The 14,388-nt window shown below is 45.2% G+C and overlaps 1 protein-coding gene across 1 annotated transcript in view; it reads right to left on the bottom strand.

Moving 5' to 3' along the window:
- Positions 1-436: 436 nt before the first annotated feature.
- Positions 437-14,388, bottom strand: part of FBXO16 (F-box protein 16) — a 66,788-nt gene continuing 52,836 nt past the window's right edge. The window contains 1 exon segment of the mRNA XM_062213160.1: positions 437-613. Coding sequence (XP_062069144.1) covers positions 437-613 — 177 coding nt within the window.

The raw sequence follows: 14,388 nt of genomic DNA on the forward strand, positions 1-14,388 counted from the left end.
AGGAGAGAGGCCTCAGGAGGAACCAGCCCTACTCTTGGCCTTGACATCTAGCCACAAGACTATGAGCAAATGATTCTGATTCTGAAGCCCCCAGTCTGTGCTGCTGCCCTAGCAAACTAAGATGCCATGGCAACTAGCTCCTTCTGTAAACTGCTTGAGCAGCAGTGAGTACATGCTGCATCAGACGTCCGATAACATCAGTGGTACCATGGTGTGTCCCAGTAACCCCATGCATGGTAGCTGTCACCACAGTTTTGTAAGTTTGTGAAACTGTCAACATTTATGCCATGAATTCCTTTTAACTGTTCTACTGTGGGGTTCACTCTCACAATAAGGTTCTGAAACTGACAGCATTTCTAAAAAGAGGAGCCTGAGAAAATTTAGCTCTCCAGCCTCTGAAACATCTTGTCATTTCTATAAAAGTCCTGTCCCATTTTTAAATCTGTTTCAGTTCTGGAGCCCGGGTGGGTAGTGCCTGAAGCCCCGGGTGTCTCTGAAGATGCTGCAGGAGAAATGCGGTTGCTGCTTTGGTGGCTGAGGGTTCCACAGACTGATGAGAAGTCCAGGCAAGATGAGCCGGAATTCTTAGAGGAGAGTTGGAACTTAGGGACATCTAGGGAGGAAAAAGGTATCATTAAAATGAGAGCTATTAAGACATCAAAGGAAGCTGTATAATTTAACTTATTTTAATGATGTAAAACAGCTTTATAAAATCATAGGGTTGGCTGGGATGTATTGAGGGTTTCCAATTTCACTCCCTGCTACCCCCATGCAACCTTCACCTTGAACTAACTCCTAAGTTCTTTCATCTCCGAAGTGCTTTCACAAACACTGCATTTGGACCTCAAGAAAATCACATGAGGCAGGTAGGGAGGTATTAACCATCTCCACTTGAGAAATAAATGAACCTGTGCAACAGGCCGGTTAGCAACTGTGCACATTCTTACAGCTCAAAGATGTCACCCCTGGCTCTGGGAACAGTGATGCTAAGGCCAGAGGGGGATTGGTAAAGTTCCCGCATCTGATATCCTCTACCAAGCCATGCATGCACACATTCTCTCTGAAAAGGTAAACATCGCATTCCAGCCAAAACTCACAGTGAGAAAGGATTTCTCCTTGACATCTGGCCGTGAGCAGGAAAAGAAAGAGGAAGGAATGGAGAGAAAAAGTGGTGATGTGAGCTGAGCTTGCAGGGAGAAAGAGTGATGTATGTCTTCAAGTTTGTTCCCATTTTGGTTCCAGCTGCAGAGACGGGAGGAAACTGGGCAGGACACAGATACTGCAGCCATCCCTGAGCGAGGCTTTAGGTACTTCAGAGTTGGCTACCAGAGTCAAGTCAGATCTTCTAGTGCTCTGACCAATATGTGTGCAATGCCCAGGGTGTCTACAAATCTGGGAAAATCCTACTCTAGACTTTCATTGACTCGGGAATGGCATCAGCCAGTAACTGTTGTCTCTGGTCCCCTCCTGCAGAGAGCTGGTCTCTTGTTGTTCCACAAAGATGCCCCATGTGGACGGGGCTTGCCTCATACCCTACACCTGTTTGTCCTCTCTTTGGTCCTCCCTTAACTCTGACCCACTCCTCAAGGCCCACCTACTCCCTGAAGCTCCACGTTTTGCTCTTCAGGGATTTCTCCATCTGTGGGATTCCTGAAGGCTTCTTCCTCAGCCCTCTGACTTACTGCTCTCGGGAATGAATATTCATTTCTGACTGTCATCCTTTGTCTCCCAAGGAGACTACGAGCTCCCTGTGAGCAAAGCCCTAGTCTCATACTTCATTGAGCTACAGGTGCCTGACTGTGGGAGCTCCAGACAGGTTTGCTGAAGAGATTTTTCTGGGAAGGAGTGGGCAAAACTGGGGTTAAAAGCACCAAGTTGTTAAAATGCAAGAGGAGGGACTGGCATTGTGTCACAGTGGGTTGAGGCAACAATAGCATGCCACATGAGTGCTCATGGCAAAGATGGCAAGTACTTGGCTCCTGCCATCTTACTCTGTCCACCTCTTCCTCTCCGTAATTCGGCCTTTCAAATAAAGAATTCTTAAAAAAGAGAGGGAGGAAGGGAAGAAAAGGGAGGTAAGGGAGAGAAGGGGGGGAGGGAGGGGAAAAGGGGAAGAAATGGGAATACATAATTTTCCCTCATTTGATGTTTTGGCATTAAGAGTAGAGGAAGGTAAGAGAATACAAAGGAATGTTGCTTTGTGTTCTTTTAGTAACAATGCAGATAAAAATAATACCTGCTGAATGAAGAAAAGCCTAGCTCTCTGTACTACAAGAACGGGCTGGTCATACCTCACCTGTAACAGTTTCAAAGCTAATCCTCTTACTGTGCAATAGTCCTCAGTCACTGCACTGGAGCCCCCCCACTCCCCATCTCCTGTGCCCCAGGCAGTTCGCAGGCCCAGGCAGGCTGCTGGCTGCTCCCCTTTCTCATGGTGTGGCAGGTTCAGGGGCCCCCTCCCCTCCCCTCCTCTTGGTGCTTGTTGCCACCTCTCCAGATTGTTGGGCTCTAGAAAGATGGGTCTTCTGCCCCAGCCTTGATTGCTGTCCTCTGGAAACAGGCTCATAAACCCTCTTTATTTTAAGGCTTTAACATTCGCTATTACAAAGCAAAAGACAAGATTTAAGAGGAAAACACAGGGATGCTATATAAAACGGGTGCAAATGCCTCAGTCTGGGTCTTGGCCTATCGTGAAATGATAACTAGAGGCCTGTTTTATAGCAGTGTTGGGGCTCACCACACCTGTCCCTTCCTGCTGACCTTTGCCCTCTCCCAACATCACCTGCAAAGCCCTGTCTTCTTAGCACATGGACTTAACAGCAGGAGCATCCAGCCAGGATGACTGAACCCTAATTTCTTTTAAAAAGTTACTTATTCATTTATTTTCACTTTATTTGAATGTCAGAGAGACAGACAGACAAATAGAGACATTCCGTTAGCTGGTTTACTCGCAAATGCCTGCAACAGCACGGGTGGGGCCAGGCAGAAGTCAGGAGCAAGGAACTCAATTTGGGTCTCCCATGTGAGTGTCAGAGACCCAAGCACTCGGGCCATCAGCTGCTGCCTCAAGGGTGTGTACTGGCAGGAAGCTGGAATTAGGAGCAGAGCCAGGACTCAAATCCAGACACTCTGATATGAAATACAAGCATCCCAAGCAGAATTTTAACTGCTGCAGCAAATGTCTGCCCTTTAAACCCTAAATTCAAGTGGTTAATGGAACTCCTGAGCACCTTGAGATCAGGTGAGCCATATTTTACTATGGGACCTGTCTCTTATATGGGATTCTTCCCTCGGTGATGTCTTTCTTTTCTCTCTCTTAAAAATAATTAAGCTGGTTTATTTTTCAATAGGTTACTTTCCTACAATGTTCGAAGGTACAAAGTGTTTCAGTAAAAATATCTCCCTCCACCTCATCCTCCCAGTTCCCTTCCTCAGGGGCAACTAAGGTTACTACTTTTTTATGTACCCTTCCAAGGAGTATTGTATACATATGCAAACACACATAAAAAGTACACGTATTCTGCTCCTGTCTTTTTACGGGTTGGTAGCATCTTGCCCATATCAGTGTTCTGTAAGAGCATACGCATGGGCACGTGTATGGGGATGCTTGTTCCCAGTCAGCCCATGAAGAACTTCCCCAGGTTTTCAATGGTTGTATAATATTCCATTTATAGAGGAATCATACTGATAGATATTTGGGCTTTCTTTCTTATTTTAGGGGCAGAGAGGGAGAAAGAGAGAGATCTCCTATTCAAAGGTTCACACCCCAAAATGCGTGCAATAGCTGGGGCTGGGCCGAGCTGGGGCTGAAACTAGGAGCTTTCAGGAATTGGGAATTCAATCCAGGTCTCCCTACCACATAGGTGGTAGGAACCCACTACTTGAGCCATCACTGCTGCCTCTCAGAGTCTGTGTTAGCACAAAGCTGAAGTCAGGAGCTGAAGCTCAGCATCAAACCCAGCACTCCAACGTGGGACACAGGCCTCCTAACCAGTGTCGCAACTGCTAGACCAACGCCTGGCCTTGGGCTGTTTTCCTTAGTTTGTTCTTACAAACAATGCTGTTATTAATGATCTCCACAAATGTGCAAGTCTCTCTGCCTTAGCCATCAGTTTTCTGGAGGGCTAATGGTAGCAATACTCACACAATTTACAAGTATTCCTATTACTGGAGTGTCGAGCAATCCTGCCTCCATTTGGTCCTATGAAGATGGATGGACTCATATATAAATATAATATAAAAATATGCTTCAATATATTTTTCTATTCAATTAAGCTTGACATTTTTTTTCTAGAGCTATTAACCTAATAATGTCACTACATGTTGTTTCCAAGTCCTTAAGTAGAAGGTCACAGGAGAAAAGATATGTAAGGCCATGCTTTTGACATTGAGATTTTCTAAAACTGTTCTTGGCCCACATTCCAGGCGATCAGTAACGAAATGCTCCATTGCCAGACCTGTCTCTGTACCCTGCTTTCCCTCCTGACCATCTGGCTCATATATGCAGCCCTCTTCAGAGTATGTATACATACAGTCCCGCAGATACCCCCAGCCTAACGTGTCCCACAGTGGTAAGGCACGAACATTAATACAATTAATACATTAATACAACTGCCCACCCAAGAGAGTTTTTTTCTGCAGACTGTAAGCTCCTCGGGGTAAGGACTACACCTTATCATAATTGTATCCATAGTGCCTAGTTCAGTATGTGCAAAATGCTTGTTGAATGCATGATTAAAAACAAAAAACAAACACTGGTTCTTCCTCTTCTTTCATTTCAAGGCAATGGCTGAAACCACCTTGCAAGTGGACCTGGAAGTGGGGACACAAAATTCCTGTCTTCAGGTTGAATGTCATTTTACTGGGCACAGAGGAGGAGGAAGCCAAGAGGGTACAGACACTGAGGACCTCAAGGAAGAGGAGGGCCACAGGGGAGGTCAAGACCCAAGAAGAGACAGAAGAAACAGGAAACAACTTGTACATACAGACCTGTGGTTTTCATTCCCTAATTGATATTTTTGCTGTCTTCTTATTTGTCAATGATGAACAACATCATTGAATAAACATGTGGATCAGTTAAGAGAACTGAAATACAGGGTGAGCATCCTTAATCCAAAAGTCCAAAGTTGGAGATGCTCCAAGATCCAAAACTTTTTGGGTGCTGACATAATGCCATGTTCAAGGCATAGCATGGTAGGTGGAGACTGGAAGCTGCCACTGCTTATTGTTGTCATTGTTTAATAGCTGATAAAGGTATGTAGGAATCTTTTGAAGATTCCCCATTCGCATGGATTTAAAAATGCTTTTGCACTGCAATAAAGTTATATTTTAGTTCCATTTCCTGAGGTTTCCTCATACTCTGGCACTGCCATTGTGCTTCATTTTTACCTTGAGCATTAATACATTTTCACTATATTAATGAAATGTCATATTTTCTACTGGTAAGTACTTATGTGTGAATAAAGGTAAGAAGATGATTGTTTGTGGCAGCCTGATTCAATGAGGAATGATGGTGATGTCCACATGGGTGCCTGGGGTGGCAGGCAATGATGATCCAATGCATACAAGTTTTGTTCAATGCACAAAATTATTTAAAATATTATAGATCACCTTTAAGCTTTGTGTATAAGGTGTATATGAAACATAAGCAAATGTTGTGCATAGAGTTGGGTCCTAAGCCCCAAATGTGTCATTATGTATATGAAAATGTCCCAGGCCGGCGCCATGGCTCAACAGGCTAATCCTCCACCTAGCAGCGCTGGCACACAGGGTTCTAGTCCCGGTCAGGGCGCCGGATTCTGTCCCAGTTGCCCCTCTTCCTGTACAGCTCTCTGCTGTGGCCCGGGAGTGCAGTGGAGGATGGCCCAAGTGCTTGGGCCCTGCACCCTACAGGAGACCAGGATAAGCATCTGGCTCCTGGCTTCGGATCAGCGCGGTGCACCGGCAGCAGCGTGCCGGCCGCGGCGGCCATTGAAGGGTGAACCAATGGCAAAGGAAGACCTTTCTCTCTGTCTCTCTCTCTCACTGTCCACTCTGCCTGTCAAAAAAAAAAAAAAAGAAAGAAAAAAAAGAAAGAAAGAAAGAAAGAAAGAAAAGAAAATGTCCCATAATCCAAAAAAATCTGAAATCTGAAATGCATTTCAAGCATTTGGATAATAACCACTCAATCAGTCTGCAGGTATGGAAGACAAATAACAACAATGACAGCACCTGCAGTGTGCCAATTACTCTTCTAGGACTACTGCCACCAATGATAATAAGCACAAGTACTTTACTGCCTGGTGTGGTGCTTTGAGTCACACATTTATCATTTCATTTAATCTTCCCAACAACCCTGTGATATGGTAAGGAAAGGTAAAGGAAATGACCATCTTCCCTTTGTAGACTTCACCCACCTCCCCCACCTCCCTTTTTAAATCAATCCCTCAAGATTTTATCATGACTCTCAGTTGAGAGGTGATAAGTTTTTTCCTGCGAAAAATTGCTTACATTCATATATACACAGAGTATTTAAAAATTTCATGGAAAAAACATATTAGGAGGCCGGTGCTGTGGCTCACTAGACTAATCCTCCACCTGCGGCACCGGCACACCGGGTTTTAGTCCTGGTTGGGGCGCTGGATTCTGTCCCGGTTGCCCCTCTTCCAGTCCAGCTCTCTGCTGTGGCCCAGGAAGGCAGTGGAGGATGGCCCAAGTACTTGGGCCCTGCACCTGCATGGGAGACCAGGAGAAGCACCTGGCTCCTGGCTTCGAATTGGTGCAGCGTGCTGGCCATAATGGCCATTTCGGGGGTGAACCAACGGAAGGAAGAACTTTCTCTCTGTCTCTCTCTCACTGTCTAACTCTGCCTGTCAAAAAAAAGAAAATATTAGCAAAACACAACGCATGAAATTTGAAATTTTTTGCACCAAAATAAGCTTATCTTTTAAATCTATTTTTCCACAAACTCTTGGAAGCACCCTCATATCTAAATATGGATTGCTGTGTTTGAAAATAAAAAAATCTAATTCTAGTCATATAAACATAGCTTACACATAGATTGGGGCTAAGCAGTGTGTAAGAGGCCACTCACTGGTGGAGATACAGGCTCAGAATATGGTCCCACCTAGGGCATCTAAGAGGGAGTGACTGTTGTCCTGGCCTTATCCAGGTGAGGGGCCTTGATCCCTAGGAAGGAGCTGTTCCATGGACTTTGCCATCTGGGAATTTCACGAGGAGGCCCTCAGCTGTCTCCCATCTGCCCATGGGCCCAGAAAGCTGCTCAGACTTGTCTGGTCACCTTCCAGGGCCCTCGCTTTGGTCAACACCTACAAAGGGGGTGCTTCCTTTTCCTCCTAGCTTGTTCTGCTTCCAAGAGAAATAGAGGCAAGGTGTTAGGGATCAACACAGTCTGAAAGAAGCCACTAGCCTGATTTTGTTCTGGATTTATTTTTTAAATAACCTTAGAGTAAAACTGTCAACCACAGAGGAAGACTAAACAATTTAATTAGGGTTTGGAAATTTAAATCCAAGACTATATGACTACACTAGCCATCCAAGTAGGTGCAATAAGATAGAAATGTGTTGTAAAACATTCCTAGGGCATAAGGTTTGGGCAGTTTGCTAGTAATAAGTGTGACCTCCAATTTCAAAACATCCATGTTTTAGAAAATTGGCTTCCAGTGTTGTCTGCAGTGAAACACTCTGTTATTAAATGTTACGCAGGCCGGCGCCGTGGCTCAACAGGCTAATCCTCCGCCTTGCGGCGCCGGCACACCGGGTTCTAGTCCCGGTCGGGGCACCGATCCTGTCCCGGTTGCCCCTCTTCCAGGCCAGCTCTCTGCTGTGGCCAGGGAGTGCAGTGGAGGATGGCCCAAGTGTTTGGGCTCTGCACCCCATGGGAGACCAGGATAAGCACCTGGCTCCTGCCATCGGAACAGCGCGGTGCGCCGGCCGCAGCGCGCTACCGCGGCGGCCATTGGAGGGTGAACCAACGGCAAAAGGAAGACCTTTCTCTCTGTCTCTCTCTCACTGTCCACTCTGCCTGTCAAAAAAAAAAAAAAAAAAAAAAACATTTAAAAAAAAAAAAGAAAAAAAATGTTATGCAAACACATACCCCATATACACATTTATATTTTAAGCCCTAGTAGTAACAGTGGTTAAAACATGTTATAATTAATATGTATATAAATATCTTACATAATTCACATACATGATTTTTTTCTGGTAGATCCTGAATAGAAGCCAATTTGTGTCAAATATTTTGTTTAAATTAAAACAAATCACCATTTGGCACCTGTCTAAAATTTCAGGGAGAGATGCAGGTCGAATCATTCCAGCTGGAAATGCTGGAGTAACTTGCTGTTACGTACAGCATGATAAAACAAGAGGCAACAAGACAGAACAAGTAAGCTAAGCTCTCGTTTAAAGAGCAATGCAAAGACTGGAAGTCATTGTCTCTCCTAAGAGTTCATTTTGTCCCAAGATTCTTAGCATTTAGGGCCTTTCATTCTCCTTAGCAGTGAAACTTAACAGCCACCAAGACTGTCATCATTAAGCAACAGAGTGCACCTAGCATAGAATTCCTGGCCCTGAGTTCAACACACACACACTCTTCAGCTTAGGAACGCTGAGTAAAAACACAATACTGATGAGGCATCTACCATGAAAGCACGCGGAACCTACACAGAAGAAACTACTTGCCTACACTTCATACAGCTGTGGATGTACCCACCTTACACCACGGAAACTACTAAGAAGAAAAAACAAAAGAAACAAAAGGGAAAGAAAAAGGTAAACACGACAGCTTTGTCGCACAGAGTGGCACCCCCCCACACCAACTCCGCCAATGCCTTCGGCTGCCTAGCTCCTCCCCACCAGCTCTCTCTCATCCTTCCCTGTGGTTTCCGGTGATGACGCAGAGTGGTCTATACTACGGCCACTACGACTACTGCCATGACCGGTCACTGTTGACAGAATGCGCCCTGTGCCAAGAGCTTTGCATCCTGCTCCCAATCCCATTTTCCAGATAAGGAAACATCTCCCAGAGAGGTTAAGAGGCTTGTCCAAAATCACCAAGCTACTAAAATAGCAGCACTGAATACCGAACACTGGCTCTAGACCAGAGAGGAAAAAATAAGATGGTATTTAATGGCAGAAAATGTAAACACACCTAAGTACTTAATATATGCCTGGCATTAGTCCTGACAACAATGCTACAAGGTAGGCGTCAGTATTCCCATGGTATAGATGAAGAAACTTAGAGACACTAGGTGGTTCATCCAAAGTCGTACCATTTCATAAGAAGAAGTCAGGCCTGGGGTGGGCATTTGGCCTAGCAGTTGAGATGCCAGTTGGAATGCCTGCATTCCTTATCAGAGGGCCTGGGCTCGAGTCCTGGCTCTGACCCAATTCCAGCTTCCTACTGATGTTCACCCTGGGAGACACCAGGCGATGACCCAAGTATTTGTGTCCCTGCCACCCACATGGAGACCCAGATTGAGCTCTGGGCTCCTGGCTTCAGCCTGGCCCAGCCCTGGCTGTTGTGGTCATTTGGGGAGTGAACCAGCAGATGGGAGATCTCTGTCTGTCTCTTTCTCTTTGACTTTCAAATAAAATAAATGATTGGAAAAAGAACCCAGGTCTGTCTCACGGCAAAACTCACATTATTTCTTATTCTTCCTCCCAAATAGTATTCCCAAGAGTTTCACCGGCTGAACAAAACAGTTTAAAATCTCTCCAATGGATATTTTTATTTCTGCATACCTCAAGTAAGCAGGTATTATCAGACAAACACCTTGAGAGTTTATCAGAATCTGAAAGAAGTCTATTAAAGACTGCCTGCAAGTTAACTACTACATACACTTTGTTTGGTAAATTCTTCTCTTTTAGCTAATTATATTTTCTCAAGTTCAAAGAAAAAGACAGGAGGCAGAAACCACTTGTTAGTGGCTTAAAAGTAGGATTTGCAAGCATGATTTTTTTTTTTTGTATTCTTTGTAAAATCACTTCAATCACAGCTTGTTCTTCAGGTATGAGGAGAGCAGTGAGCTTAGGCGGCTCCATACGTCCGCCCTTCAGCCTGGAGTACATTGGAAGGTGTATATAGGGGCGGGCATTTGTGGCCGGTGCTGCTTAGGATGCCTGCATCCCCTATCAGCGGACCCGGGTTTGCATCATGGCTCTGCTCCCAATGCCAGCTTCTTGCTAATGTACACTCTGGGTGGCAGCAGTTACAGTTCAAGCAGTTGGGTCTTTGCCACCCAGATGGGAGATCCAGATTGAGTTCTGAGCTTCTGACTTCAGCCTGGCCCAGCCCTGGACTTTGTGGTTGTAGTGAACCAGCAGAAGGAAGAGCTTTCTCCCTCTCTGCCTGTCAATTAATGAAAAGAAAATAAATAACAACTAAAAATTTAAAAGCATCAACTTATACACTCTTAAAAAATGTAACTTGTGGCTGGCAGTGTGGCATAGCACGTAAAGCCTTCCCTGTGACATTGGCATTTCATATGGATGCCAGTTCAAGTCCCAGCTGCTCTCCATGTTTTGTTTTAAAGAGTTATTTATTTATTTATTTGAAAGTCAGAGTTACACAAAGAGAGAAAGAAAGGCAGAGAGAGAGGTCTTCTATCTGCTGGTTCGGACCCAATTGACCACAACAGCTGGAATGGTGCCGATCGGAAGCCAGGAGTCAGGAGCTTCCTCTGGGTCTCCCACATGGGCCCAAGGACTTGGGCCGTCTTCCACTGCTTTCCCAGGCCATAGCAGAGAGTTGGATCAGAAGTGGAGCAGCGGTCAGCGCTGTGGCATAGTGGTTAAAGCCACTGCCTGCGGAGCCAGCATCCCATAGGGGCACCGGTTTGAGTCCTGGCTGCTTCACTTCTGGTCCAGCTCTGTTGCTATGGCCTGGGAAAGCTTAGGAGATGGTTCAAGTCCTTGGGCCACTGCACCCACATGGGGGACCCAGAGGAAGCTCCTGCCTCCTGGCTTTGGATCAGCACAGTTCCAGCCGGTGTAACCAACTGGAAAGTGAACCAGCAGATGGAAGATGTCTCTCTCTCTCTCTCTCTCTGCCTCTCCTTCTCTCTCTGTATAACTCTGACTTTCAAATAAATAAATAAATAAATCTTTAAAAAAAAAAAAAAAAGGACTCAAACCAGCACTCATATAGGATTCCAGAACTTCAGGCAGTGACTTTACCCACTATGCCACGGCACCAGCCCCATTGCTCTCCACTTCTGATCCAGCTTCCTGCTAATGGCCTGGGAAAAGCAGTGGACAACCACCTAAGTGTTTGGGCCCTTGCAACCATGTGGGAAACCTGGATGAAGCTCCTGACTCCTGGCTTCGGTCTGTCCCAGCCTTGGCCATTGCAGCCATCAGGGGAGTGAACCAGAGGATGGAAGATCTCTCTCTCTGTCTCTCCCTCTCTGTCAAATAAATAAATAAATAAATCATTTTTTACAAATGTAAGGAAAACTCCAAGAGAGTTGAAGCTAAAATCTGAAGTTTCTGCTTTTTTCCACACCATATGCAAGAATCATGTTAGAATCTATTCCTTTCTTCTCCTCTTTTGAACTAATGAGGGGGGGGGAATATGATAAACCTTAAAGGAGTATTTTTTTAAACAAACAAACAAACAACCCAGGACACTAGGAGTAGTTATTCTGGAAAGAAGTGGAAGAGCCAGCGCTGTGGCACAGCAGGTTAAAGCCCCAGCCCGCACTGCCGGCATCCCATATGGGCGACGATTCAAGTCCCGACTGTTTGCTTCAGGTCCAGCTCCCTGCTAATGTGCCTGGGAAAGCAATAAAGGATGGCTCAAGTGTTTGGGCCCCTGGACTCATGTGGGAGACTCAGAAGAAGCTCCTGGCTCTTGGCCTGGCCCAGTGGATGGAAGACTTCTCTCTCTCTCTTGATCTCTACCTCTCTCTGTAACTCTGCCTTTCAAATAAATAAAATAAATCTTTAAAAAAAAAAGAAAGAAGGAAATGGAAAAGGTTATTTCAGAGGCTAGAATCAGCAGAGCACAGGAAAAGATAAGAGCTTATCTAGGGCCATCAGTGTAAGCAGGCAATTAAGGGCTTTTGTTACTTGTACTTAGGCGAACATTGTAGTTAGGCAAACACACTGAAATTAATGGCCAAGAACCAGGACCTAGAAAGTGAGAGAATTTCTAACTCCCAAGTAGAAGTTCCGTGTGAGACAAAAAGAATTTGTTTTAATACCTAAACTGGGTAGGAAAAGAAATAAGAAGTGAAGCAAGAGGATCAGCTGGGATTCTCTTAGGCCTTGGAAATCCAAAGACCACTTCCTTGTTTTGTGAGCATTGTCCTAAGGGTTCTTGGCCGTAGTCTAGATTTCAAAACTCTTGCTTCCATATATAAATTGGGTACATTTACCACCGAAATGGAAGGAGAGGTTTACAGCCCGTGACAGCAAACTAATTCCACTGGAACAGGTGGTATAATCCTAACACTGCTCTGGCCACCTTCCTGACCTAATCTCAGCTTTTCTTTTTCCCTCCTCTCACCTCTTCCTCTCCTCTCCAGCTCCCTCACCTCCTCCCCTGCTTCCCTGCCAAGAGCAGGAACAACAAACTCTTCTCTAATCTCAGGCAGAGCAGGCATTCCCCTCCTCTGAAGTGCCGGTGTCTGCTAACCCCAAGCCCTCAAGGTCTCCCCCTCTTCTGCAGGAGGCAGCTCCCTCCTTCCCTAAAACGAACTGTGGGGCCAGCTGTTAAGATTTTTTTTTTTTCAAATATGTGTGCATCTTTACACAAGACTGAAAATCTTTGAAGTTTAAAGAATATGATACCTGACTGCACTGTGTTTATATTTTCAATTGCTTTGTTCTGTAGGTAATTTGATTCTCATAATGGATAGTAATTGGGATTTCTCCATCTTATATCGCTTTCATAAGAAGTCTTGGAAATTGTAATGCATTAGCATCAGATGTAAGCTTTATTCTCATCCTCTATCAATCATTCATACCAAAGAATCGTTAGATCAAGCAGTTATAACTCTGGGGGTTGGAGGGTAGGAGGTCCTAGCAGAAGGGATGGGCATTTGGCCCAGTGGCTAAGTTGGTGCAGATTTGAGTTCCAGCTCTGCTTCCAAGTCAGACTTCCTGCTAATGTGCCCCCTGGGAGGCAGCAGGTGATGGCTTGAGGACTTGGGTCCCTAACCAACCACTTGGGAGACCTATCCAGCTCCAGCTGATGCAGCATTCGGGGGCATGAACCAGTGAATGGAAGAACTCTCTCTCCCTCTGCCTCTGCTTTGAAAAATTGAAATTAAAAAAAGAACTGAAAGCAGAAGAGGAAATCGGGTACCCTTTCAAACGGTGAAGCTTTGGATACTCAAACCTCTACCGTAACAGAAAACATGGCAAGCTTACAGAAATATGTGTAGATTTGAAACTTTCCCTGAGGATGAGAAGAGAAGGCTCGTAAGTGAAATTTCTAGCACTGAAAGACAAAGGGGGAAGACGGGGTCCATGGCCTATATAGGCACAGCACTAGAGAGATGGCCCAAGGGACATTCTTCCTACTCTTTTATACTCCTGTGATTTTTCCTCTTCCCTTTGAGAAAGCTTTCAGTTCTCCAGGCATCCCCCACCCTCTTTTCCAAAGATGGGGGCAAGAAGGCTTCTGAGGTTCGGGTCTCACATCACCTCCCGCTCAAGGCTTAGAGCGCTGGCTCTTTCGCCCCTGCTCTTCACATTGGCTCGCCTCCGTTTCACCTGCTTGCCTGTTACTCTGGTTCCTCCTGAAATCTTCCTTCATAAACCTGTCAACGTGATGTGGGAACTTTCTCTCAAATGAACTCAAGATGTTTTCTGTGATTGGGCTGAGTGTGCCATAACCAATTATCTCTAGAGTTGAACTTAGGAAAATTTTACTCCTACTGTTTAGGTCTCCTAAATGGAGCTCTTCAATCCCCTTTCCTCTCCTCCTGGGCTTTGCTTTCAGCACTGTCTTCATTGTCACAGTCCTCCTGCATCACTTGGGTGGCTTATTTCCTCTGAGGAGTGTGGCCCACAGGGAGGACAAACTGCTACTCTGCGGAGAGGGGACCTGAGCCAGGCACGAGTCAAATGTCACAGCATGCTCTTTGGGCGAATTTAACGATATCTTCTGTTTATCAATACTACTAACTAGAAACAGTGACTATAATTGGCATATTTACAAAAACAATACAAGTAGATCCAATCATGTCCATTGTTTGCTAATAGCTAATTGTTCTTTATCACTGTTTAATTTACCCTGGCTTCCCATTCAGGCTTAAGTAGCACAATGTTTTTCACTCTTTAATTTATAATGCCTATTTTAAACTTTAGCAATTCCTTCTAAGTGCTGGACAGATGGCTAATGTCAAAAGCCCACGGGATGGCTTCTGGTTAGCCTTT

Source organism: Lepus europaeus, chromosome 16, assembly GCF_033115175.1.
Source record: "Lepus europaeus isolate LE1 chromosome 16, mLepTim1.pri, whole genome shotgun sequence".
In the NCBI taxonomy this organism is placed as follows: Eukaryota; Metazoa; Chordata; class Mammalia; order Lagomorpha; family Leporidae; genus Lepus; species Lepus europaeus.